The sequence below is a fragment of the Castor canadensis genome, chromosome 1 (genome assembly GCF_047511655.1).
Source record: "Castor canadensis chromosome 1, mCasCan1.hap1v2, whole genome shotgun sequence".
NCBI lineage: Eukaryota > Metazoa > Chordata > Mammalia > Rodentia > Castoridae > Castor > Castor canadensis.
Window position 1 is genome coordinate 133,555,664 of NC_133386.1, and position 25,177 is coordinate 133,580,840.

Consider the following 25,177-nt stretch of genomic DNA (forward strand, 5'->3'; position numbering starts at 1 on the left):
TCTACTTTATTAAAATAAGCTCCCCATGTGGTTGTTAGGCAGATGGAAAACTGAGACTGCATTCCAATGTATCAGGATGACTTTCTCTGAGAAGTGATTTGCAACCAGAGAAAGAGGAATAGCTGGGTCAAAACATAAGATCAAAACTGGATGCAGTGGCTCACACCTCTAATCCCAGCAACGTGGGGGACAGAGCTATGCTGGGGGGGGGGCTGGTTCAAGGTCGTCTGTGGCAAAAAGTTGGCAAAACCTCATCTCAATTAATAAATCTCAGCATGGTGTCGTGTGCCTGTCACCCCAGCTATGAGGGAGATATAAATAAGGAGAATCAGAGTCCAGGCCTGCCCGGGGCAAAAATGAAAGACCCAATTTGAAAAATATCTAAAGCAAAAGAGTTCAGGGTGTGACTCAAATGGTAGAACACTTGCAGAAGTTCTGAGTTCAAACCCCAATACTGCCAAAAAGAAAGAAAGAAAGAAAAAGTGACCACAGAAACAACACAGAAATAATGTTTTCTAATGGAGATTAACAATTTTGTACAACTGTCCACCATGTGGTAGATCTTTTTAAACAACTGCACTTCTTAGATACTATATCTTGAGATTCTGCAATGGCCTCAGATATCCTGGAACAGATCTTTGTTTGCAAGGCAGTGAGAGAGCTGGCTTGAGTTTATTAATTATGATATGGACCTCAGCTGGTAAAGAAAGCTTGGATAAGGGCTCCCCACAGAGTTCCCAAGAGGAACTCTGAATTGAGCACAATTCTTCTCATTTCCTTGCTGCCAGCCTTCTGAATTTCATTTCAGTGCTGGTGGTGTGGTTTAAGCAGTAGAGTGCCCGCCTAGCAAGTGGAGGACCCTGAATTCAAACCCCAGTCCCAACAACAAAAGAAGAACTTCATTTCAGAAGCTGGCTGCTTCTCTTCTCTAGGGCCTGCAATGAGTGAGAGCCTGGTGGCTGGACAAAGAAGTGTTCTGGGGCAGATACCAGCTAAGATATGGTTCTTCCCAAGTTGGTCAGGTACATGAGGTGCTGCTGAGGCTTGGTGGGAGACATCTGCTCCTACTAAGGAGAGAGAAGGGTGTAGTGGAGTCAGAGTCTGAACTCTGCCACTGGCTTGCTTGGTAAGTATGGCAAATCCCCTCCCCAATCTGGGTATCTGCATCCTGTCTAGAAAACAGGGTTTGTGTTAGAATCAGATGTTTTCTCCGGTGACCTTTGAGTTTGAGTATTTCCGACTGTGAGAACTTATATGACTCCACCTGTGATACATGCATGCAGGAACGGGACCCAAGGAGGAGCAGTGTCTTGCCCACCACCACACAGCTACATGGGACAATAGCTGACTCCACCAGCACCCAGTGCTTAGCCTATCCTCCGGAAGATGGATTTCAGGCTGGACTAGCTGAGACCAAGCAACGCGAAGCCAGAAGCATTTGGTCTCAGGTCCAGGAAGCAGGCGGCGGTTAGGGGGTGGAAAGGTCGGAGTTCACAGCCATGTGAGGCCAAGAAGCTGGCGGAGGCGCCCGAAGCCAGCCTGGGGAGAAGTGGGTGTGCTGAGATGGGGCGGGGCCGGGGGAGGAGACGCGCTGGGCGCTGTGGAAGCGAAAAGGGAGCCGAGCGTGGGCGGGAGCGCAGAGCCGCAAGGGCGCGGGCGCTGCTGGGCGTCTGCGGAAAGCGCTGGGGTGGACCTGGCGCAGAGGGGCGCGGTGTCTAGGCCACCTCCGAGCGCAGCATCTACAAGCAAACGGGCACCCTCGGAGCCTTGCCGAGAGCCAGGTAAGGCACACCCTCAGGGTTAGGAAAGCTGAGCTGCAGCCAAGGGTAAAAATGTGGGATCTTCCCCCCCCCACCACCACACCCCCCTTACGAAAGTCAGGGCGCCTTCTATCTGAAAGGTTGGACCCGAAGGATCAACAGGGTGCAGTTCAAATACAGAGCCGATTTGCCACAGGGCGGACAGCAGGGATCCCGGGTGAGCACGTGGGGGTGGAAAATTGGGCACCTTGCATGCTTCGCCTGGAAACCGTGGGTGGTTTGCCTAGGAGCCCCCAGATCCCCTGCAGGTGGCCAAATAACTCCTCCACGTCTGTAAATATGCAAGCGAACACCTGCTGGTCCGCAGCAAGTGCACACGCGGAAATAACATTCCAGGACTCAAGTCTTCTTGCTTGGCTAGCGCTGCAGGCTTTGCCGAGTTGGTTTGCCAGTTCTAATCCACCCTGATTCTCATCCTACCCGACCCAGTTTTGAGGAAAGCCTGGGGATTCCCAAAGGCATCTTCTGATGCCAGTAACATAGGTGTAGGCTGGGCTGCAAGAGTCTTGGGTTCCAGTTTTCAGGTAGTGTGAACCTGTTAGTCAACCACCATTCTGTGCCTTGTGCTTTCTTTTCCTGGGGCACCACCTGTAAAATGGATTTCCTGCACCTGTTGCCCCATGTACCCCATGGGACATGAGAGGAAAAGGGGAATGAACCTGGGAGTCTCTTATCTAGAAAGTTAATAAGGTCAGCCCTTGTGTGAGAGCCCGAAGAGAGTATGCCTTCCTAATCTCCCTCCCTACTCCCTGCTTATTTGCAGGGAAACTGAGGTCCAGGGGAGATAACTTACCTAGGCTTACACCAGACACTAAACAGAATTAGAACCCAAGTTTCCTCACTCCTAGTCCAGGGATCTTTATTTCACCTACAAAGGGATATGGTAAATGTATAAATTCCTCATGTCTCTCCTCATCCAGCCACTTTATCAGTTCTAAATGAAGGAGATTCATACTGGAGGCATGAAAACTGCTCTCAGATTCTCTTGACTCTGTAGATAAAAACCAACAACCTGCTCCATCCCACTCACTTCAGAATTCTCAAAGCACTGTATTTCTGTCCATAATGTGTTGGTGCTTAAAATACCTTAAAAGAGGGAGGCAAGACAAGAAATTCCACATTAATGATGATGAAAATGAAGCCCAGAGTGAAAAAGGGACTTAATTAACCAAAACGCATGGCTAGACATGTTGATTAAATAGGGGCAGACATCCAGGTCTCTTGATTGCACAGACTGACACCGCTAAGTGGTAAGGGACTGCAGGAATCATCAGAGAGAGGGGAGGGGAAACAAGGAAAGCTTCTGAAGAATGTAAGCGTTTCTGAAAATCAAGATTAGCAAGAACCCCCTGGCTTCTGGTGAGCCTGGGAGAGGGGGCATAGGAATGGCTGATCTTGGTAATGTGGGGTGGGGGGAAATATGGAGACAGGAAGAGAAACAATGTGATCAGGCTGCACAGTAATTTTCTCTTCTGTTTGCAGTTTCTAAAATACTTTCATCTCTGGTTCTCATGTGAGGTAAGCACGGCAGAGATAATTACCTCCATCTTACATATGTAGTTCAGAGGAAATAAGCACTCAAGGTCACTCAGTCAAATATACAGCCAACCTTGACATCATGAAAGGCACCCTTGAAAAGAAAGATCACTGGCCAAAACTGGGACTTGAAAGGTGTGTCTGCAATTCGTGGGTGTGGATGGCCACACCCGAAGTGGGTACACAGGGAAGAGGACTGCAAAGCCATTGCTGGTGTTTAGAGGCCAAGAATGTTTGCCCTTTGGATTAAATGGGGTTCAGGTGCAGGTAGAGGTTTTCAAAGGAGGCTCTGAATTCCTCCTCCCCTAACTCAGCTATCTGATCAAGCTTCTTTTCTTTGAGCCTCTCCTTTCCCAGCCTAAATGGAATCTGTTTTGGTCTGCCCTTGAAGTTGCGTTAAAAAAAAAAAAGTATTGAAAGCTTTTCATAAATATATGCAGGGCTGGGTGTGGATGGGGTTTGAGGAAGGATGCTCTTATAGAAGAGGTGTTGATTCATTTATTCTTGAGTGCCTGCTGAGAACAGACTCCTGTCTTCATACATCCCAACACACACACACACACACACACACACACACACACACACACACACACACACGGGCACACAGGCACACCTGTAATTTCAGTATAGCATGAAGGTCTGATAGGGTTTTTTTTTTTTCTTTTCTTTTATTATTCATATGTGCATACAAGGCTTGGGTCATTTCTCCCCCCTGCCCCCACCCCCTCCCTTACCACCCACTCCGCCCCCTCCCTCTCCCCCCCACCCCCTCAATACCCAGCAGAAACTATTTTGCCTAATTCTAATTTTGTTGTAGAGAGAGTATAAGCAATAATAGGAAGGAACAAGGGTTTTTGCTGGTTGAGATAAGGATAGCTATACAGGGCATTGACTCACATTGATTTCCTGTGCATGTGTGTTACCTTCTAGGTTAATTCTTTTTGATCTAACCTTTTCTCTAGTTCCTGGTCCCCTTTTCCTATTGGCCTCAGTTGCTTTTAAGGTATCTGCTTTAGTTTCTCTGCATTGAGGGCAACAAATGCTAGCTAATTTTTTAGGTGTCTTACCTATCCTCACCCCTCCCTTGTGTGCTCTCGCTTTTATCATGTGCTCAAAGTCCAATCCCCTTGTTGTGTTTGCCCTTGATCTAATGTCCGCATATGAGGGAGAACATATGATTTTTGGTCTTTTGGGCGAGGCTAACCTCACTCAGAATGATGTTCTCCAATTCCATCCATTTACCAGCAAATGATAACATCTCGTTCTTCTTCATGGCTGAATAAATTTCCATTGTGTATAGATATCACATTTTCTTACTGATAGGGCTTTGTGAAAAGTACTTTGGACACAGCCAAGAGAGAGAGACTAACTGGCTAGGGAATAAAGAAGGAGGTGTCTCAGGAGAGGATCTAAACAGGTGAAAGTGAACTGGGTCTTGAAGGATGAGAATCTTAAGAGTTTGCTGAACAGATAGAAAGGAAAAGGGAAATTCCTGTCTAAGAAAAAAAGTATGAGCAAGGCAAAAGGTATCCAAGTGCAAGGAATGTTTGGAGAATGGCCTGTAGCTCAGTGTCATGGACACAGGCACTGGAGAGAGCCATAAGGAGATGGGGCCAGTGGCAAGATCACATCCCAAGGAGTTTGACTGATAGTCAAGAGTTTAGACTTCACCTATATACAGGCAGAAGGGAACTTACACTGGAAAGATTATGAAAGAAGAGTCAGGACACCTGGTTTCTGGTGTCACTCCTCATGGAGTTAGAGGAGTGAATGCTCCATGATGTAAGGAGGCTGCATTTGGTGTGTAAACAGCTCAGATGCAAGGGAACACTACCATTTGTAGTGGAAAGAACATCCAACAGCACCCTCAAAGACCTGGGATCTAGGGCTGGCAGAGTGGCTCAAGTGGTAGAACACTTGCCTAGCAAACAATGAGGCCCTGAATTCAAACCCCAGTACTGCCAAAAAAAAAAGACCTGGGTTTTTATCTGAGCTCTGCCATGTACTGACTGTGTCTGTGTTATTTTGGAGTAAACACTTCCTCTTTTGGAACATCAGTTTTCCCAACTACAGAATGGAGGTGTGGGCTCAGAATCCAGACTATAGATGATCTTTAAAGTTCCTTTCAGCTTGCTCAATAACTGTTCATCTTTCTTTCAAACTGTTTTATCTCTTGTTTTAAGTCAAGGCCTCTCCAGGACAGTCATTCTCTCTTCTCTATCCCAGGAGCTTGGTAATCAATGACTCTGTTGGAGAGGGAAGCCAAGGAATTCAAGAGGAGCAAAATGCTCAATGTTGTTGACTGCCAATCCCCAACATGGGTCCCAGAAACAAACCATAGAAAACCAGCAAGTCCTTTCATCAGCTGTCTGTCTTTCCTGACCCCAAAAGGATGCCTCTAATCCCACCCAAACCTGGCACCAAACAATATACAATTATGGCCTCTTTCCATCTCCCATCAGAATCACAAATATCTAGACCTATCCAGAGTCCCTCCCAGGAGGCCCTGATGGATGAAAGGTTTTGTGATTCTTCACTTCTCTCAGTAAACCCTTCCTCAGAGCCCACCCTGTTCCTCACACTACCCCCAGCCCCACTTTCCACACAGTCTTTCTCCTCCCCAGAACAGACCACCCTGGCAGGTGAGCTGCTAAGAGGAAAAATATACAAGTCAACCAACTTGGCTCTCAGTTTACCTAGGCTGGGATAGTAAGTGTGAGTCAGACCCAAGGCTCAGGAATATCTTAGCCTGTTAGTTAAGTCTGCAGCTTTCTGTATCTTGGAATTTGAGGGGCTTTCGAAGCCCCCAAAGTACCCCTCTCACCAGCCTATCCAGTCTCCCAAGATCTCACAGCATGGTATTGTAATTCATACTGTCAAAGGACATTAGAGCTGACCAAGACCCTTTCATTTTAACAGATGCAGATAGAAGCTGAGGCCCAGAAAAGGGAAGTCACCTGCCCAAAGCCACACAAGTAGTAGCTAAACCAAGGCAGATGCCTGGGTTTCCATTTCCCTCATTGCAAAATGAGGACATTTAGACTAGATGAACTCTGAAGGCTCTGTTCTACAAAATAAAACCACAGTCACCATCTGTGGATGGCATCAATCACTCCATATCGTCCTACTTTAATTTTTACAACAAAATTATACTATAGACAATGTTAATTCTGGGACCATGTTTATATCCTCTCTGTCCAAATAGATTTGATTGGTAACATATCGTTTGTTCCTATGTAACTGATGACTACTGTTCTACTACCCACATCATTCTGTCAGGATTCTAAAAGGTTTCTGCTAAGGTACCAGTTCTCTTGGGAAGAGGAAGATTTTAGGCTCCATCATTGGCTGGTCCTGAGTAGGAGTCCACATGTTAAATGGAGGTTTCTCATGAAGTCATCCAGTTAAGACATGAGCCTGGGGTTGGGAGACAATAATCAGATGCCCCTTGGCCACTGCATAGTTCCTGTAACTACAACCCCAGACTGGTCTGAGTGACCCAGTTATTTCAGAGAGGAATGGGGGGGTGGGGTGGCTCAGAGCCCACAGCAAGAGTATTGCACAACCCTTAGGAACTGACCTTGGGTGATCCACCCTGGTTCTGAAGTTTGTTCTGTTTTCTGGTTCCTTTTTCTTCTGCCTCTACCCTGTTTTCCAGCTCTAGGCATTTTCAACACTCAGTGTCGATACTGAGACCCTGGCTGTATCCAGAGACATCTTGAAGAGGCAGAGCCATCTCAGAGCCAGCAAGTTTGCCTGCTGTTTGGTAAGTTTTCCATATTGAAAATCTGTCCTCCCTCTACCCTACCAGTTAAAAACCTTTCCTAGGATATCTAAGAAAAGGGATAGTAGTAACTGCCCTGGATGACTAGGAAGAGGCAGTTTTCATTTTCATTATATGAAAAAACTGCTTGTTTTTTTTTTTTTTTAAACTGCATATGTGTATTTGCTTCTCAAAAAATGAAAAGAATTACTTCTCTTCAATGTAGTAAAGTATATATTCATAGCAAGCCTTGAAAGAAGCAGGGCAGTAATCTTTTTTATTTTAATTGTGCTAAAAACACATAATACAAAGCTTGGCCATCTTAACCATTTAAATGTGTAGCTCAGTAATGTTAACTGTTTTCACATTGTTGTGCTACACCCCTCTAGAATTTTTCCATTTGTAAGACTGAAGCTGTGTACCTACTGTGTAACTCCCAGTGACGATCTTTTCTGATAAATAAGGAAACCAATGTCCAACAGGAACAGGAGCTCATTTCCCTCCAAGTGGGCGCCTCATGTTATTTGTTGTTTACCTGTAAACTTGTCTAAGAGCCCTTCCTCCTTCAACCCTCATGCTAGCCATTCCCTCTCCCAAACACCTCTGCTATCTCACATTTGTCCCCCCACCCCCACTTTGTCATTCTCTCTGCCCTGTTCCAAGACTCAGCATTTTGCTCCTAAACAATTTTAAGACCTTTGTCACTGGACCCCTGCCTTGATTCTCATCTCTTTCAGACCACAAAGAGTCCAGAGTGTTCTTTCTAAGCACAGATCTGATTATTTTATGCTCTTTAAAAATATTATTCCATGGCATTTTTAAATCCAGTTATAGGATAAAGTTCCACATCTGCAGCACAGCATTCATTTACTTCCATGATCCAGTTTTTCCTGTCCCATATCTCTCTTATCCTTCCGTACCACTTATGCTCCAACCTCTTTATGCTACCTTCCATTCTTCTAAACATTTTATGTATTTTCTTATTGATGTGCCTTTGCTCATCTCTTTCCTTCCCTTGCCTTCTCTACCTCCGAAAAACCCTTTAAGGTCCAATTCAAATGCCTCCACCTGTGAACATTCTCTGAGCCTTGATCAGAATTCATCACTTCTTCCTTTAAGCTGCTCCTGGCTTGTTGCTTGCCCCATATTAGACTAGCAGTGAGTCCCTGACTGCAGGGACTGGGTTTGAGTCTCCCCAGTGTCCCAGAATGGGGCCTGGTCCAGATAAATGATGACTGGTTGAATAATTTATTGAGTTAGTCATTTCATTGCACTGCTCCTACTTGCCACTGGGCCCATGTGAGGGAAGACGCAAATTTCTTATCTACCGGATCTTAATTCATGAGCCTTGTTCTTTTCCCCTTCTTCATCCAGATGAGAAGGCATTGGACTGGACTGGCAGAGTGGTATAAGTGGTAGAGTGCCTACCTAGCAAACATAATGACCTGAGCTCAAACCCCAGTACCATTAATCAACCAATCAATCAATCAGATGAGATAGCACAAGTACTAGATGGTGGAGGGTCCCAAAGGCCTTGCATGAAATGTGGGTTGGTTCTGAGGCTGCAATATTATTTGGGTTTTTCTCCCCAACTTCTGATTGAGCCATTCATGAATGTTTATCATGGTCAGAACTGTCATCTTTTCTGAATAAGAGACCCTATGGTTAATGGTCTTGTTTGTTAACTTTGGTTTGTTGACAATTCTGCCTAGATGAAGGAGGGCTTTGGAATCAGTCAGTGAATTGTGGGTATTTGACATATAGAGAAATATGTCAAAAATAGATAGAGAAAGTAGACATCTTTGCTTTACCTCTGATATTCTCTGTGATCATGGACAGGCCATTTATTCATTTTGTGCTTCATTTTCCCTTGTGCATAAAATTGAAGGAGTTAGATTAAATAATCTCTAAGGCCCTTCTAGCCTGAAGTTCAGTGACTTACACAATTTAGAGAAAGGAGAGATTAATAGGGTTTACAATGCTCCACAAGTATTTATTGAACACCTATACAGTGCAGTCACAAGAGCTTAAATACAGCCGTGAGTAACACAGACTTAGTGCCTGCCTTCATTTGAACTTATGGTCCAGTGAAGAAATAGACAAGTAAACAAGCAGTGAGAACAGACCATGATGTTGAGATTCTAGCTGGAGCCTGAAGACTGGGGAGATCATTCAAGCTGCAGGTAACAGAAGCCATCCCTTCCCTTTTTTCTCTTGCCCTCAGAACATATTCCGATTCTTCCACCTTCATTTCTGTTGCTATGGAGACTGTCAATAGCACTGAAACCTGGTATGAGAGTCTGCACACTGTATTGAAGGCTCTAAATGCTACTCTTCACAACAACTTGCTTTGCCGTCTGGGACCAGGACCAAGGTCAGAACCAGGGCCAGACAACCAGACTGAGGAGCTACGGAATAGCCTCCCTGGCCGTAATGACAACTCCTACATGTATATTCTCTTCGTTATGTTCCTTTTTGCTGTCACTGTGGGCAGCCTTATCCTGGGATACACTCGTTCCCACAAAGTGGACAAGCGTAATGACCCTTATCATGTATACATAAAGAACCGTGTGTCTATGATCTGACATGAGGTGCCTGAGGATCGGAAGATCAAGACACCTGAAGATTTTCTTGGGCTTCCAGAACTCAGCTATGGGCCATATCAGGCCTCCATGTCTGTACCTATGAATCAGTGCTTAGAGGTCATCATTGGTATGGAATAGGGGGATCTGGTAGGCCTGCATCTGTGCATAAGACTTTTTCTAAGCAAAGATAGAAACTATAAACAGTGGAAGCCCATGAACAAACATAGAAGCATGAAAAGAGCCAGGTTTGGTAGCTCACAGCTATAGTCTAGCTACTCGGGAGGCAGAGGCAGGAGGATCATAGTTCAAGGCCAGCCTGGACAAAGTTAGCAAGACCCTACCATAAAAACAAAACTAAAAACCAAAAGGACTTGGGGCATCGTTCAAGTGGTAAAGTGCTTACCTAGCCTGGTTCTGAAAAAAAAAAATTTTGAAAAGATAAAGACCAGTGACTAATGGCTGGATTACTGGCAGAAGAGGAAGTTGTAACAGAGGGAAATGAAACAGGAAGGTGCTCTGGGGACACATTTTTTAAAAAAAATATGTGATCTTCAACAACTATGACAAGCAGTGATAATTATTCCATACAGATAGGAAATCTAAGTAATGTTACTTATTTGTATTAATTCACATTTTATTTTTAAAAATACATTTAACATTTGTTATTTTACCTCCCATGCAAATAAAGCAGGGTGAATGCCATGATTGGAACTCAGGAACTCTGGCTTCCTTGCCTACCACTTTTTGAAACTCAATGCCACATGGGATAGATTCAGACCTGAAGAACTTGAGGCTGTAATCCCTGCACTTGGGAGACTGAGGTGGGAGGATCACTTGACTTCAGAAGTTCAAGATTAGCCCAGGCAATAAAACAAGACCTCCCTTCTCGCAATAGATAGATGATAGATAGATAGATAGGTAGGTAGGTAGGTAGATAGATAGATAGATAGATAGACAGACAGATAGATAGAATTCTAAAATACCTTATTTTTACTAGTATTACAAAAATGTATCACTGTGTTGTTAATATGTTTCCAAGAGCACCCCTAGAACCTTAGGAGGGTGAATGTTGCACTCCATGGTCCAGGTGCCTCTTGAGCCCATGTCACAGTGCCAGTCCCACCCACATCTCCAGTCATGGGGTCTTCACTACCTCCGAAGTAGCTTCTGCTGCCTTGATTGAATTCTTTGAGAATTTTTCTAATATCAAATTGAAATCTGCTTCTAAAGATTATTATTACATCTAAAAGATTATCATATTTAAAGATGCCCGGTATGAAAGGCAGGCACATGGTTCAGTAGAAGGAGAATCAGCTCTAGTTCTTCCACTATGGTGTATGACCTTAGGCTGGACAGTTCTCTCTCTGGTCATTTGTCCTCTTCAGCACAATGAAATAGTTAGACTTGAAAGTCTATCAGGGGTCTGTCAGTTTTGATGTCATAGGTGTCACATACATTAAGTTAAATCATGTAAAACTTCTGTGTTTGTAGGCCAAAACAGTTGAATATAAGTCGCTTCACATAGTTCAGTGTAACTTGTGCACTGTGGTGAGTGGATTCTTCACAAGCTATTTGCTCCAAATCCCAGACTGGAACTACCCACTGTCCTGTTTGATTTCATCACAAAGGATCTCAACATGGTTCTCAACAGGCGTCACCAAAGCATTATGTTTGTATATAACAAAACTCTGAAATATTTTGATAGAAGTTATTTCTGTGGCATAGGATTATGGGTGACTCTCCTTTTCCACTGTTATAAATATATGTAATACTTGGCTTATTTGCCATTTGTGTGTTAATTATAAAATAAGGGGGGGGGGAGGAAACTGCTTCTACTTTGAAAAAATAAAAATAAATGCCTTTCTCTTTCTCTTTTTTTATTTTATTTTGTTTTTTTGTGGTACTGAGGTTTGCACCTAGAGGCTCCACCACTTGAGCTATACCCTTTTACCCCCTCTGTGTGTCTTGAATGGAGGCTTACAGAACACATCTTCCCATGAACAGGTATACAGAATCCATGCAAATCTGTGCTGAGCCCTATTTGTGCACAAACCTTTCTTATCTCTTCTTGAGGGAGAAGTGGAGACCTCCTTTAGGAGAAGTAACATCTGAAGTCTTCAGCTGATAGAACTTGCAAGACTACCAAGCCCAAACTCCAAATAAAATACAGAATGCAATTGTGTGTAAGAAGGAATGGTCACGGAGAGAGAGAGAGGGAGGAGAGAGAGAGAAGTTTTAATTACATACAGATAGACTCAGGGAATTCCTCCTTTGTCCTTGCTGCCCATGTGAAAAATTATGAAAAAAAAAAAAAAAGCAGTCACTGCTGCCACACAAAATCATAAAAAAAAAAATAAATAAAAGCAAGCAAAACAAGCCAAGCAGTCACTGCCAGCTACTGCCAGCCAGTCACCTCCCCCACCTCCACACACACATTGTGGGCAAAATAAAATAAAAACTAACTGAATTAAAAAAAAAAAAGAATGAATGGTCATGTGATGAATGCTCTAAGAGTTTTAAGAAATGAGACTGAGTAGTTCTCTGGAAGAGTCAAAGAAAGGTAGAACTTAAACTGAGTTTTTAAATACAGGATCAATTTTAATAAGCAAAGTGAGCGAAGATAATAAAACAAGGGAAGCTTGGAGGCAGAAGTGTGGGAGAGATCTAGGCATGGTAGTGCACATCTGTAATCCCTGATAGTTGAGAGGTGGATATTGGGAGGATCATGGTTTGAGGCCAGCCCAGACAAAAAATTAGCGAGATCCCATCTCAACAAATAGTTGGGCATGATAGCAAGAACCGGTAGTCCCACTACTAGGGAGGTATAGGTAAGAGGATCGTGGTCTGAGGCCACACCCAGGCAGTAACTCAAGACCCTATCCAAAAAAATCACTAAAGCAAAAAAGGGTTCAAGTAATAGAGCATCTGCCTAGAAAGCACAAAACCTTGAGTTCAAAACCCAGTCCTCCCCACTCCCCCAAAAATGTGGGGGAACACTGTCTTGGAGAGAGCAGGTTGACCGAGGAGCAAGCAGCAGGACCAGCATGGCTGCTCTTATGACTTCAGCATCCCCGTCTGTGAAGGAGGTTCTCCATTCCCAGGACTTACTCATAAAATAATCCAAATGCTTCAAGTTAAGGAAACCCAGCGTATGTTAACACACCCATGAAAGGGATTTGTGAGAGATACTGGGTAGCTCACAAGTTTAGGAGGAGCTGCAGACACTTGAGCAACTCTAGGGATCTAAGGGCCTGAAACTACTTATCTGTCTGAATTTACAAAGCAGGAGTTCAGTGCATTAAAGTGTAGGACTTTAAGGAGGCACATTTCAACGGTCTAGTATGCTCTGATGTAGGCATTCCTCCCAGTCCTGCCTCAGATCTGTCCTATTGTCTGGGAGGGCTGTCCCACTGTCTCACTCAGTACATCAGACCTTTCCCTGCACAAGTTCTGCCCTCTGCTGGTCAAATCCTAGCACATCACCTTGAGCCTTCAGCAAATCTTCAGTAATTGTAAATTCAACAGATTTTATTGAGGGCATACTATGTGCCAAGCACTCACCCAGACAAACTTAGAATACATAAGTAATCAAAATCAATACCTGCTGTAATACTTAAGAGCATTTCCTATTTGTGAGGTTTAGGCATTTTATACAACTTTTTTTTTTTTTTTTTGAGACAGGGTCTATCTTGGAACTCACAATCTATCCCAGACTGGCCTGGAACTCCCTATCCTCTTGTTTCCACCTCCTGAGTGCTGGGGTTACAGATGTGTGCCACAATGGCTGGCAACTCATTTAGTTTTAAAAATCCTCATAACACTACCATGTAGGAGGTTATTTCTTACAATCACTTCAAACTTATTTTTTATCTAGGGCCTTCAGTACACACCCATGGCCTAATTTAGGTCCTGTGACACTCACAGTCTAGAGAGTGGATCTGAAAGTCCCAGGAACTGAATCTGGAAAAATGAAGGCAGAGGATTGACTCCAGGGGCCTTATGCTGGGCTTCTTAGAAACAGAACCTGAGACAGGCATTTATTGGTGAGGAGTGCTTTGAAGGAAAAATCTGCGAGAGAGAGAGAGAGAATGAAATAGACAGTGAAAAGAAGAGAGCCAAAGTGTGTCTCAGGTTATGTCTAGCTCTGATCTGATCCACGGGAACTTCTATGGCTAGAACATAAACCAAATAGCAGAATGTATACTACTTTGAGAAGGGCACTTTTGCAACCCCAAATCTGTCAGTCACTGGTTGTAAGTCACCCTTCTGAGGTGGGGGACTAGAAGAGGGTCACAGAGAGGTTCTTATCAGCTGAGGGCTGACAGCAGTGAGCTATTCATTGCAGGGTAGAACAGTGAAAGCAAGCTAAGTAAGGAAGAGCTCTTGTTGGAGATTATCAACAGTGTAGTTCCTGGGGAAGGTTCTGAAGCTACCAAAGAGTTGATTCCATCTTTTGTGACTGTCCTCTTCTATCCTGTGTTAGGGCTGCTGGCTTCTAGAGGGATACTTATCCTCCCGGAAGTGGTCCCATTTGCTTGAGGCTAAGTGTCTGGGGGAAGAGGGCGGTGTTGAGGAGATGGCACCCAACATTCCCTGCAGCCTGGTGAGGGGACCTGTGTGGGGGCATCACCAGCATCCACCACAGCAGCGCTGTTGGGGAAAGAGGAGTACAAACAGTGTGCCCCATTTTGGGAGTTCCTTGTAGTTTAAGAGACCAGAACAAGAACACACCAAATAAAGAACAAAAATAAGAAACAAATAGAAAACTTGTTTGGTACCAGAAAACTTGAGGGACAGATACTAATGTGATGGTCAAGAAAAGGAAAAGGAAGTATTCATGGATGTTTCCTGGAGGAAGTGGGATTTGAGGTAGGATATGAAGATTTACTTAGGAGGTCCAATATGATATGGTCCAAAGCTGTTCAAAGAAGGTCACTGGCTCTGTTCTACTCAGTTATTCAGGGACCTGGGACAATGACTTCCAACTTCAACATGTAGCACTCAAAAGATCATTCTGGTCGAAGCATTTCTGGTTCATGAGGAGATAAAAAGAACAGAAATCCAAGGCCAGAGATATACTCTTAAGCAAACATGGTGAAAGCTGTATACATCTCTTCTGCTCAGTTCCATTGATGAGGGCTTAGTCCACAACTAGCTGCAAGGGAAGCTGGCAAATGAGGTGCCTATCTGAGTAGTCATGCTCCAGCCAATTATCTATTAATACAGAAGGAGAGAATACAGCCTGGTGGACAGCTAGTAGTAGTCTTCACCCTCTCCTCCCCTCCCTCCCCAGGACTAGTCAAGATGAAACATTTTCAATCCTGCCAACAAGGAAGAAGTGCTGTTACCCTGACTAGATCATGTTTTCAGAGGGATGGAGGTAGGAGCCTTTTGAGTATAAACAACTAAGCTTATCTTCTGAATGACTTTTGCTCATTTTTTTCCTGGCACCCTTGAGTCTGGTCTTTCCTCTCATTGGAATGGTAATATTAAGATATTGGTTTAAGCATAGGAGAATTAGACAAAGCAAGGCTTTGGTGGAAACTTTGTATAGAAAAAATCTTTTTTCAAGTGCCACTAAGAAGCCAAGAACATTTTCTGCCTAGATGAAATCAGAGGACCCATCTGTGGCAGTGGTTATGCTGGCACAGAGAGTGAACTCTTGGGAAGAAGGGAGTCAGAAACTAGTGAACAGGAAAGAAAAATGGAAGAAAAACTAGTATTTGCTGAACCACTGTGCAGTTCCCTGAGCCTCAGGGAACAGTCACCTTGGTGAGTTACACCTTCTTCTAGGTGCCTCTTATAGCCATCAATAAACTGATGCACGGATGTGAAGGTATGGTTCCATCATCTCAATCTGGGACAACTCGAAGAGGTCATCTTAGCTCCTTATCCTATGATCACCCCACAGGATCAGCTGAATCATCAACTGCAACCACACTTGTGAGTTACCTTCCTCCTTTGCCCATTCCTGATTCCTTGCTTCCTTACTCACCTGTCTTCCAAAAGCATTCCCTCAAAAAACCTTCTGCATGTAACTCTCCATCTCAGTCGGTTTCCAAGGGAATCAATCTCACCTTCAAGAACTGTGTCCCAACAACTGATCCTGTTCCAAAGTCGGTGTTAGTAATGATAGAGGAATAAGATGATAGAATATAGATGGAGGCTGTTAATGGTTCTAGCAAAACAAGACAAGACAATTGAATAAAAAGAACTAGCCACTAGGGGGCGCAGCACTACAGCTCTACATACAGCTCTGCTGCTAATTCAGTGTGTAGAATTTTGCCCTGGACCTGGCAGCAACCCAGCGGAATTGTCTATACTAAGGAAAAATTTTGCTGGCCCATCATTTTCTTCTCTTTTATATATTGTGGGGACACCAGTATCCTAGCCTGTTCCAATGCCCTAGCACCATTACATATACTAAACTTAATCCCACAAATCAAGGCTTCCAAAGCCTATTTTGCTTTTTTTCCCTGCTTATTGCTTTTTGTTAACAAAGGGTTCTGAAAATAGGAAATGTGGAATTCCAAACAGTTGGTTGTGACAATTCTTACCTAATCATGGAGAGAACCAGCAATATAATCTGTCAAGTCCTCCCTCTTTCCCTATCCCCCAGTTTTCCCCAGTTTTCAGTGAAGATACATGAAATATAGTGGCCAAGGGAAAAAGGGGTCATGGAAGATGAAAAGTTTCAGAACATTGTGTAACTGAGTGAATTAATTAATTCTTTGTTGTAGCCTTAATAAAAAGACTTGAAAGGAAATATTCCTTTGTCCTATGTGGAAAGACATTTAGTTCTTTGTAGGTTGTGGGGGTAGTACTCTCCTTACCTCAGGGGAAAACACTTGGAGGTCTCTATTTCCAAACTATAAATTTCTGAAGGGACAGAATTAGGATGTCTGGGAGAGGGAAAGCTCAGAGGATTAAATGGAGAAGTATTGGCTTTTACAAAACCATGAGGATGGTGAGGTAGTAGGGACCTAAGCTGGCCTTCTCCCAGTGCCCTCCCAGTCTTTCTGGCAGTAATGACTACAAGGACACCTGAGAAATGGATGCCAAACCAAGTTCCTAATAACCAGGTTCACAATGGAAGGAGAAGACAGTTGCCATGAACAGATTCTTCTGACTGGCCCACATCTGCTTGGACATTGGTAATCTTCACACTAGTTATGATGGACTGAAGACAGTTCCAGGTTTTCTATCTTGGGTAAGGCATCAGGCTTTTTTTGTTTTGCATCTCCATACAAGCTCTAAAACTGGATATCTAAATTGGACCTGGCAGGTGGAGTTAAAGCTAAATTTAATTTCATTTGGATTAGAAAAATAAAATTTTAAATTTGATTTTTTAAAATAAATATAACGTCTCGTTATTAAACAAATCAAATAAGTTACAGTATTTGGAGTTCTAATACCATGATAGCAAGTCAAGTCTGGCCAGATCAATAAAAGAATAATAATAATCTATTAAGGGGTTACTACGTGTTAGGCAATACATTATTTTGTTTCATCTTCACAACATACCTATAAGGTAGACTCAAACTTGTGTTCCCCAAGGTCACATGGTTAGAGGATGGTAGAACAAAGTTTGTTGGACTCCATGTCTAACTCCAGAGCCATTCATTCCCTGTCCATTACTCACTAATTCACTTAGCCAAACTTGCACTCAGACAGTGAATAAGATTAATACAATTATTGAAACAGATCTAGTAGAAGTTTAAAGAACAAAAGAATCTGAGGATCACAGAATGTTTGCACTGGCAGATGCTCTAGTGGGAAGAACAAAGGCTTTAGAGACAGATGAACTAGACTGGAATCCTGGCTCTGCTATTCACACCCTATGTGACCTAGAGCAATTTATTTAACCTCTCTGATTCTCAGCTTCTATGTCTGTATATCGTAAATCATATACACACATTCTCATACCTATATGAAGATTAGAAATAATGATTACCAGACCAGCTACATAATTTTCACATATTCAGGGCAAAAATGAAAATATGGGACCCCTTGTTCAAAAATTTCTAAATGGCTGGGTGTGGTGGCATGTGCTTGTAATCCCAGCACTCAGGAGGCAAAGGCAAGAGGATGCCAAGTTTGAGGCCAGCCCAGGCTACATGGTAAGACCCTGCCTCAAAATAATTAAGAATTTCAAGATAGCAGAGCACCACTGGATCTTGCCTGTAATCCTAGCTACTCAGGAGGCAGCGATTAGGAAGATCACAGTTCAAGCTCAGCTCAGGCAAATGAATGCAAAACAACTTTCTTAAAAATACTCAATATAGCTAGGCACTGGTGGCTCACACCTTTAATCCCAGCTACTTGGGAAGCAGAGATCAGGAGGATCACAGGTGGAAGCCAGGCTGGGCAAATAGTTCATAAGACCCTATCTCAAATATACCCAGCACAAAACAGGGCTGGTAGAGTGGTTCGAGTGGTAGAGTGCCTGCCTAGCAAGCGTGAGGCCTTGAGTTCAAACTCATAAATAAGTAAATAAATACATACTCAACATACACACACAAAAAGACTGGCAGAGTGGGCTCAAGTGGTAAAGCACCTGCTAGCAAGCATGAGGCCCTGAGTTCAAACCCCAGTGCCGGCAAAAAAAAATTAAAAAGAAAAAGAAAAAATGCTAAAGCTATATATGGGTGTATATATATATGCATATATATATAAAATGTCAAGATAGTGGGAGTAGAGTATTAAACCAAGAGTAGGGCTTCTAAGCACAGGGTGCTGCTGGCATAACCAATGTCTGGCACCTAGTAGGTGTACAATAAATTGTAGTCCTTTTTTTTCCCCTCTGTATTCTAATCCTCTTCTTTTTCAGATGAGGAAACTGAAGTTCAAAGAAGAATTTTTAAACACTAGTTAGTGGCAGAGCTAGGACCACAACCCAGAGCAGCTTTGTTCCCAGCCTTTCCCCAGTGTGTTCTACATAATGATTATAAATATTCCATGAGCAAAAGTTTCCATCCACAAGCAAGTTTGTAAAACATTGGATTAAGTTTAAATAGACATCATTTGCAGACCTCTTCAGGGACTTTTCTCTCTGCAATATGAATTTCCAAGATAGGGATATAAATTGGAACATTGCCTCCAAAGTATTTGACATAGAATTCTTTTTCAGAAGCATATTAAACATCTCTTAAAACTCTTTCAGAAATGTTACTCTATATACTGCTTTAGGGCAGTGGAAGTTTCCATGGGTTTTGATCTTTGGGGTGTGGTTGTTCTTATTATAAATTAGAAGCAACATATTCCTTCCATTAGGCATCCCTGTGCTGGCTGACTTATGAGCCTGAGTAAATAAAAATAATGAAAACCAGATTCCAGGAAAAGCAAACTTATTTAGAGTCACCCAGTTGCATCCAAAGGCATCCACTATGCCACTCTCCCAAGAGTAGGAATACAGAGACAAAACAGATACTATGACCCCCAAATTCTTTCCATTCTGGGTAATTTGCTTACAGTCACCACATTGTAAGAGTAAAGCTAAAGTCCCATATAAAGCCACAAAAGAAGCCAGAAAATCAGGACTCTCATCTTAGTTCTTCTATTTATTAGTCACTTGACCTATCTTGATCAATTCATCTGCTCATCCCTTTACTTTTATTAAATATCCTCTTGCATGAAATTAAATTAACCTCTTCCTTCTTTGAGCCACCATGCATTTAGATTTCATATGCAGCACTCCTTCCCCCACCCATGCTTTTGAAAATCTCTAAGGAACATAGTTTGGAAACCAGCAGAGTAGATGGTCTCTGTAGCTGCTTTTAGCTCCAGCAGTCTGTGATTCAAAATTTTTTTATTTGTTTTCATTTTTCTCTGTAGTTCAGACTGGCCTCGAACTCACTATCTTCCTGCCTTGGCCTCCTGAGTCTTGGACTATAGATATGCACTACCACATCAGCTTGAAATTCAAATTTATATGCAGTTTTGTAACCTCTTGCCTCTACCTGGTAGGGGAAGGCCTCCAGCTCCTTGAAAAATGCTCCTCTAAATTTCTGAGAAACTCAGAAATTGATTCTCAGTTGAGATGCCAGGTGACACAGACCCTTCTGAAGTTCTCAGCACAGGATCTCCATTATATGGGATGTACAGAGGGAAGAAGGCTACCTCTCTTCCCCCATCACGCTCTACATTGTCACGTGGCTTCTAATAGGTATTGCTCATGTCCTTTTGACTCACGGAGTATTTACTAAAGCAGCTCTTCTATATTTTGCTGATTTCTCCCATATCTGCATTTCACTTTCATAAATTAGTAAACATGAGCCACTTGTGGGATTTCATAGAGCCACAGTGATGCTAAGAAACAAATTTGCATGATAAACTTAATGTTAAATCTGTCAGCTTTGATTTTTGAAGATTCTACAATTGGACTCACCATTGCTTATCTCCTCACTTTCCTTAGAATGAGTTCCCTCTCAGGAGAAGCCTAAATCCCTCATGGACTTTGAGTGAATTGGACTTGCTAGGCTGGAGTTCCTGTCTAAGTCCTCTAGGAAGCACTCCCTCAAATGGGTAAGATGTGCAAGAGATTTATTGGCAGAAACAGTTGTGAAGGATCTAGGGTTAAGGCAGCCAGAACAGGTAGGAGAGCCTCACAGGTGATGTAGGTCTGACACTAGGTAGAAAGAGCCTCAGACTTCGACGAAGCTCAAAAAGCCTCAACCAGGCTGATGGGAAACAGAGATTACCCGTTTGAGGAGCCCTATCTTGGGCACAAATGACTTCGCTTTGGTATGTTTGTAGGGCTCAGTGAGTGCCAAGGAAAGGGCATTGTGAGTGTAATGGGGGTGGGGTGCAGTAGATCCTGGAAGGCGCTGCCACAGGAGTAACAGCTAACTACGATCCTCCCCATAGGCTCTCTGGGTAGATCTGATATAGCACACTCCTCATGGCTGCTGCACCACACACCCCCACACTGTGTGAACTCCAAAAGTGGACATAATTTAAAGTCAAACTGAGGCCTTTTGTGTATATTTATTTCAAATGGTTATTGGGTATATAAGAGGTATTGCACTAGGCACTACAGTAGCCCTTCCCTCTCTAGTGAAGTAATTAAAGCTAAAAAGGGCTAGTCAGAGAAGCTTTTGGGCAATCTGGTGAGTTTTTATGACCATTATTGTCAACAGTAGGCATGTCGTAACCTCCATTGTATATTTACACTGCGTCAAAGTTAGTAAGAAAGAAAATAATCCTTAAGGAGCACAAGGCAAGTTTGTAATAAAATATCCCTCACTGTTGGGGAACTCAAAGCAGACTTTTAAAGATTTTCCATACCAATCATTGAATGCTCCAAGGAGGGAGGAGACTTAGTAGAACTGATCTGGAGGCTTCCAAAGGCTTTGAAATTGATCTGGCAGCCAACTGGGTGGTACAAGGACATGCTCCACCCCTAGGACCCTGCCAGCCAAGATTCAGGATTTGCTGAGAGGCAAGCCCAACACCTGTTGTAGGTCTTGGATGAGATTCAAAATTTGAGAAGGAGAATGGAGGGAGAAGGAAGGAACTGGAAAAAGGGATTTGTAACTAGAAGAGGTAAGAGCAGACTTTTCAGAACCGTGCCCAAATTCATCCCAATCTAATCACCTGGCAAAAAAAGAAAGTGTCTGTGGTAGAAAGAACAGTAGACATGATATCAAAACTCTGCCTCTTACTCTTGCTCCCTGGCTGACCTTTGTCACTCAATGCTCCTCTGGGCTTATGCTCCTTGGCTAGAATTTGCAGAGCTAAGCCAGACACTCTTTAAAGTTCTTCCACTTGAACAGTCTAGGATTCTAACAGCTTCCTTAAAATCAGAGAGGCATGAAAGAGAGAGAATAGGATGAAAAGAATTTCCTGTGAACCCAGGAATAATATATCAGAATATAATATCTTAATGTAATATAACATACTTAGCATAACATTAGAACCTACCCTAAACGGGGTGCTGGTGGCTCACGCCTGCAGTCCTATTACTCAAAAGGCAAAGATCAGGAGGATCTTGGTTCAGAGCCAGCCCAGGCAAATAGTTCTCAAGATCCTGTCTCAAAAATACCCAACACAAAAATGAGCTGGTGGAGTGGCTCAAATGGTAGAGTGCCTGTTTAGCAAGCATGAGGCCTTGAGTTCAAACCCCATTCCCACCAAAAAAAAAAAAAAGGAATCTAACAAGCATTATGGTATGTGGTGAAGACTAGGAATATGGGACCAGTAACATCTCTAATTTTGTGACCAAAACACCAGGGCATTGAAATATGACTCTGTTCTATCTTTATACAGAGGTGTAGATGTTCAGAGAAGGAAAACTACTGCAACTGTCAGTTGGCTCTAAAAGATCTAAAATTCATAAACATTTCATCAATTAATGGAATGACAATGACACTGCCTTCATCCTTTACTAAATCCTCTTCCAGTTTTCCTTTGTAAAAACAAGGGATTCGATTTTGATTCAGATCTAAATATACAGGTTGAAAGCCTGCTGCCAACTTTTAAAAGATATGTTTTATAATAGATTATGTTATTACATGTTGGAAATAAGTCAGAACTAAGTGTTATCAACAAAAATAGTCAAGTATTGGAGATATTTTAAAATAGTTTTATGTTACTAGCTATTTTGAGTTAAAAAACAGATAAGAATTTTTTAAAAATAGCATTTGCTGTTTGTTATCACCTAGATAAGAATGCTGGGAGGGGAAGTGTACCATGTTCTCCCCTCACCCCAGGCTTAATATTTTAGGATTCTAAGAACAGGGGTACACACTCCCATATTTGTTTCTCCCATTGAGCTAAGAAAATACCACAGATAAAAACACAAAACAAAAACTGCAGCCAAGGGAATGACATAATTAGCAGCCAATAATGACGAGGAAATACAATCCCTAGGCTTCCGATACTTTACCTTCTAGGTTAGGCCCTCCCAGAGAGGACTGAGTTTTTCTCTTGGGATTTCTTTCGTTTTGAATTGAGCACCACTGAGGGCTACGGTCCAAAAGCACAAACTCTTAACCTAGTCCCTGGTAGACAAATGGTCTCAGGAGATTGAATGACCTGCTGAGAGCGTGTTCTTGGCTCTACAGGGAGACCCAGACTAAAGACGAGGGATAAGGGATTGTGGCGTCAGTGAGGACACCAGAGCAGCCACAGGAGGACCATGCTGCCTCAATAAATAATAGAACGGCTGGCAGCTGCCCTAGTTCTTTGACATGCCTGGGCCCCACAGGTAGGTAGTCTACTAACTTACCTTGGCCCTTGGATCTCAGCCTAAATATTATTTAGTGGAAAGCTGAGTGTCACTGGCTGCTTGCTGCATACATGCAGGGTATGCTGGCCACGGTATTATTATCATTACGGATTTTTACACTTTTAAGACACTGTTCTGGCAGTTGGCAGTCAAGAGTTTTGAGGAAAGGGTACCTTTTTGTTTTTCCTGATTCACAGAAAGATACCGTATGGACTTGGACTGGCAGTGGCTCTGCTGAGATTTCTCTCCTAACTCTTATCGGAACAAGCTTAGTGTCTCTCTTATCTGCTTCTACCAGTATACATATCAAACTTCATTTTAATCGCCTATTTACTGGTCTATACAAATGCTAGATTATCAGTTCTGGGAAAGGAAAGACTGTGTCTTATTCAACACTATATCCTAGGCCCCAAAATGGCACTTGGCCCTACCACAGGCTCAATGGTATTTGTTGACTGAATGTGCAACATATTCTGAGCACTCCAATGCTCTTGACTTAGTGAACAGAGAGCTTGGCATTGTATTCTGGATTCAAGACCTTCCTTTACCTACTAAGTGACTTTGGGCAAGTCACTTCACCCCAGTATTCTTAATGCAAAATGGTGATAACCCTGCCCTGTCCATCTCAAAGGGTCATTGTAAGGAACAATTCAGAAGTACCACCTGATACACTAAAATTTCTAAACACATGAGAGCTAAGGGCAGTCCCTGGGAAGCTGGACCATACACAGTCACCTCCAACAGAAAACTAAGGATTTGGGGGTCATGCTTTTTTGGGTGCTAAAAACAGAAACCCCAAAATGTCCAAAGATGTATTTATTCTTTTTGTAAGGAAGGGCAAAGTTGTACCTGGAAATAGATATAATAATGCCACAAGGGAGACTGTAGTTTAGGGGGGTATTTTTGGAGCTTGAACTCAGGCCTCCTGCTTGCTGGGCAAGTACACCACTGCTTAAGCCATGCTCCCAGTCCTTTTTGCTTTAGTTTATGTCTCAGATAGAGTCTTGCATTTTTGCTATGACTGGCCTTGGACTACGATCCTCCTACTGCCACCTCCTGAGTCACTGGGATTACAAGTGGGATCTACCATACCCAGCTCGATAACTTTTTTTGTTCAGGCTGGCTTTAATATTTTCCTTGGTGTTGGTTATTTTTGAGATAGGGTCTTTTTGTATGCCTAGGTTGTCCTGAGCCACAATCTTCCTATTTGTGCTTTCCTGTGTGGCTGGATGACAGGCACACACCACTGTGCCCAGACATGGATTGAAATGGGATCTCTTGAACTATATTTGCCAGGTTGACCTCTTCTAATTTCCATGTAGCTAGGATTACAGGCTTGAACCTCTGTTCCCAGTCCTTAGGTGGTATTCTTATTCTCCTCCCCTTCCCACTCTCTCAGCCCTTCCTATCCCACCTTCCTCTCTTCTTTAGGTGTCAGCCTACAACTACAGATTAGCTTTCTCCACAAAGCAAAGAACATGGCTACTGATTCTGTCTCACAATTTTGCCATCTGAGAGGGATTAAGACCCTGGCCTTACCTCTAATTGGCAAAGTCTCTCTTTGCCCTGACTTGTGACGTATCTACCCCTTTGCCAAGGATGCGGAATACCTTACCCAGGACTTAAAGCCCTCATTGGAACTACATGATTGGAGTGGGGGAATCAGTGTCGAAATGAAGGATGGGAACGGTTACTGTCCCAATAAGAAAAGATGAGTACCAGGCAGAAAAAAACAACCGACATCCACTACAGTGTGCTAAAGATCACTTCCCCACTGAGACTTGAGTGCCACCGGTTATCTTTGGTTTGAAACTGCTCCTCTAAGATCATTTTTTTCACATACCTTCTCTGAGTTCTCTGTAACAGAAAGAGGAAAGCAGAAGGGGGCCCAAGAGCACCAGAATGACAGACAACTAAGTTTGTGGCTCAAGTGTCAACAATGCTGCTGAGCTGCAGTAACTAAGCTTTGAAGTGTATGTCTGATCACTTTCACGTCTGTGCTGTAGCATTCTCTTCTTGTCTCCCTTCAAATAGTTCAACCCACAGACCCTACAGTTGGAGAGACCAAAGTCTCAAAAGGGAAGATTTCTTACCCAACATTACATCATAAAAGGCGAATCCAAGATCTGACTCTAGGTTATCTATCACTTGATTTTCCCATTATACTTCCCTTTGTTTTTCTGCATGTTTATGACCTTTGAGATGAATAATCCCGTGCTATCATCTTCTTCTCATTCTCTTGTCT

General features: G+C 43.0%; 1 protein-coding gene across 3 annotated transcripts; it reads left to right on the top strand.

The window, feature by feature from the left end:
- The first annotated feature begins 1,615 nt into the window (after positions 1-1,615).
- Positions 1,616-11,584, top strand: Kcne3 (potassium voltage-gated channel subfamily E regulatory subunit 3). Of its 3 annotated transcripts, none has more exons than XM_074082988.1 (4): positions 1,616-1,781; positions 3,303-3,491; positions 7,015-7,122; positions 9,344-11,584. In XM_074082988.1, the coding sequence occupies exon 4, from the start codon at positions 9,381-9,383 to the stop codon at positions 9,702-9,704; it is 324 nt and encodes a 107-aa protein (XP_073939089.1). In that variant the 5' UTR covers positions 1,616-1,781; positions 3,303-3,491; positions 7,015-7,122; positions 9,344-9,380; the 3' UTR covers positions 9,705-11,584. The 3 variants fall into 3 exon arrangements, with proteins under 3 accessions (XP_073939089.1, XP_073939082.1, XP_073939084.1); XM_074082981.1 differs by having other exon boundaries at positions 3,303-3,338; XM_074082983.1 differs by lacking the exon at positions 3,303-3,491.
- Positions 11,585-25,177: the final 13,593 nt, after the last annotated feature.

Bases quoted from the DNA above. Each gene is read 5' to 3' on its own strand.
- Kcne3 (XM_074082988.1), top strand. From the start codon at position 9,381: ATGGAGACTGTCAATAGCACTGAAACCTGGTATGAGAGTCTGCACACT.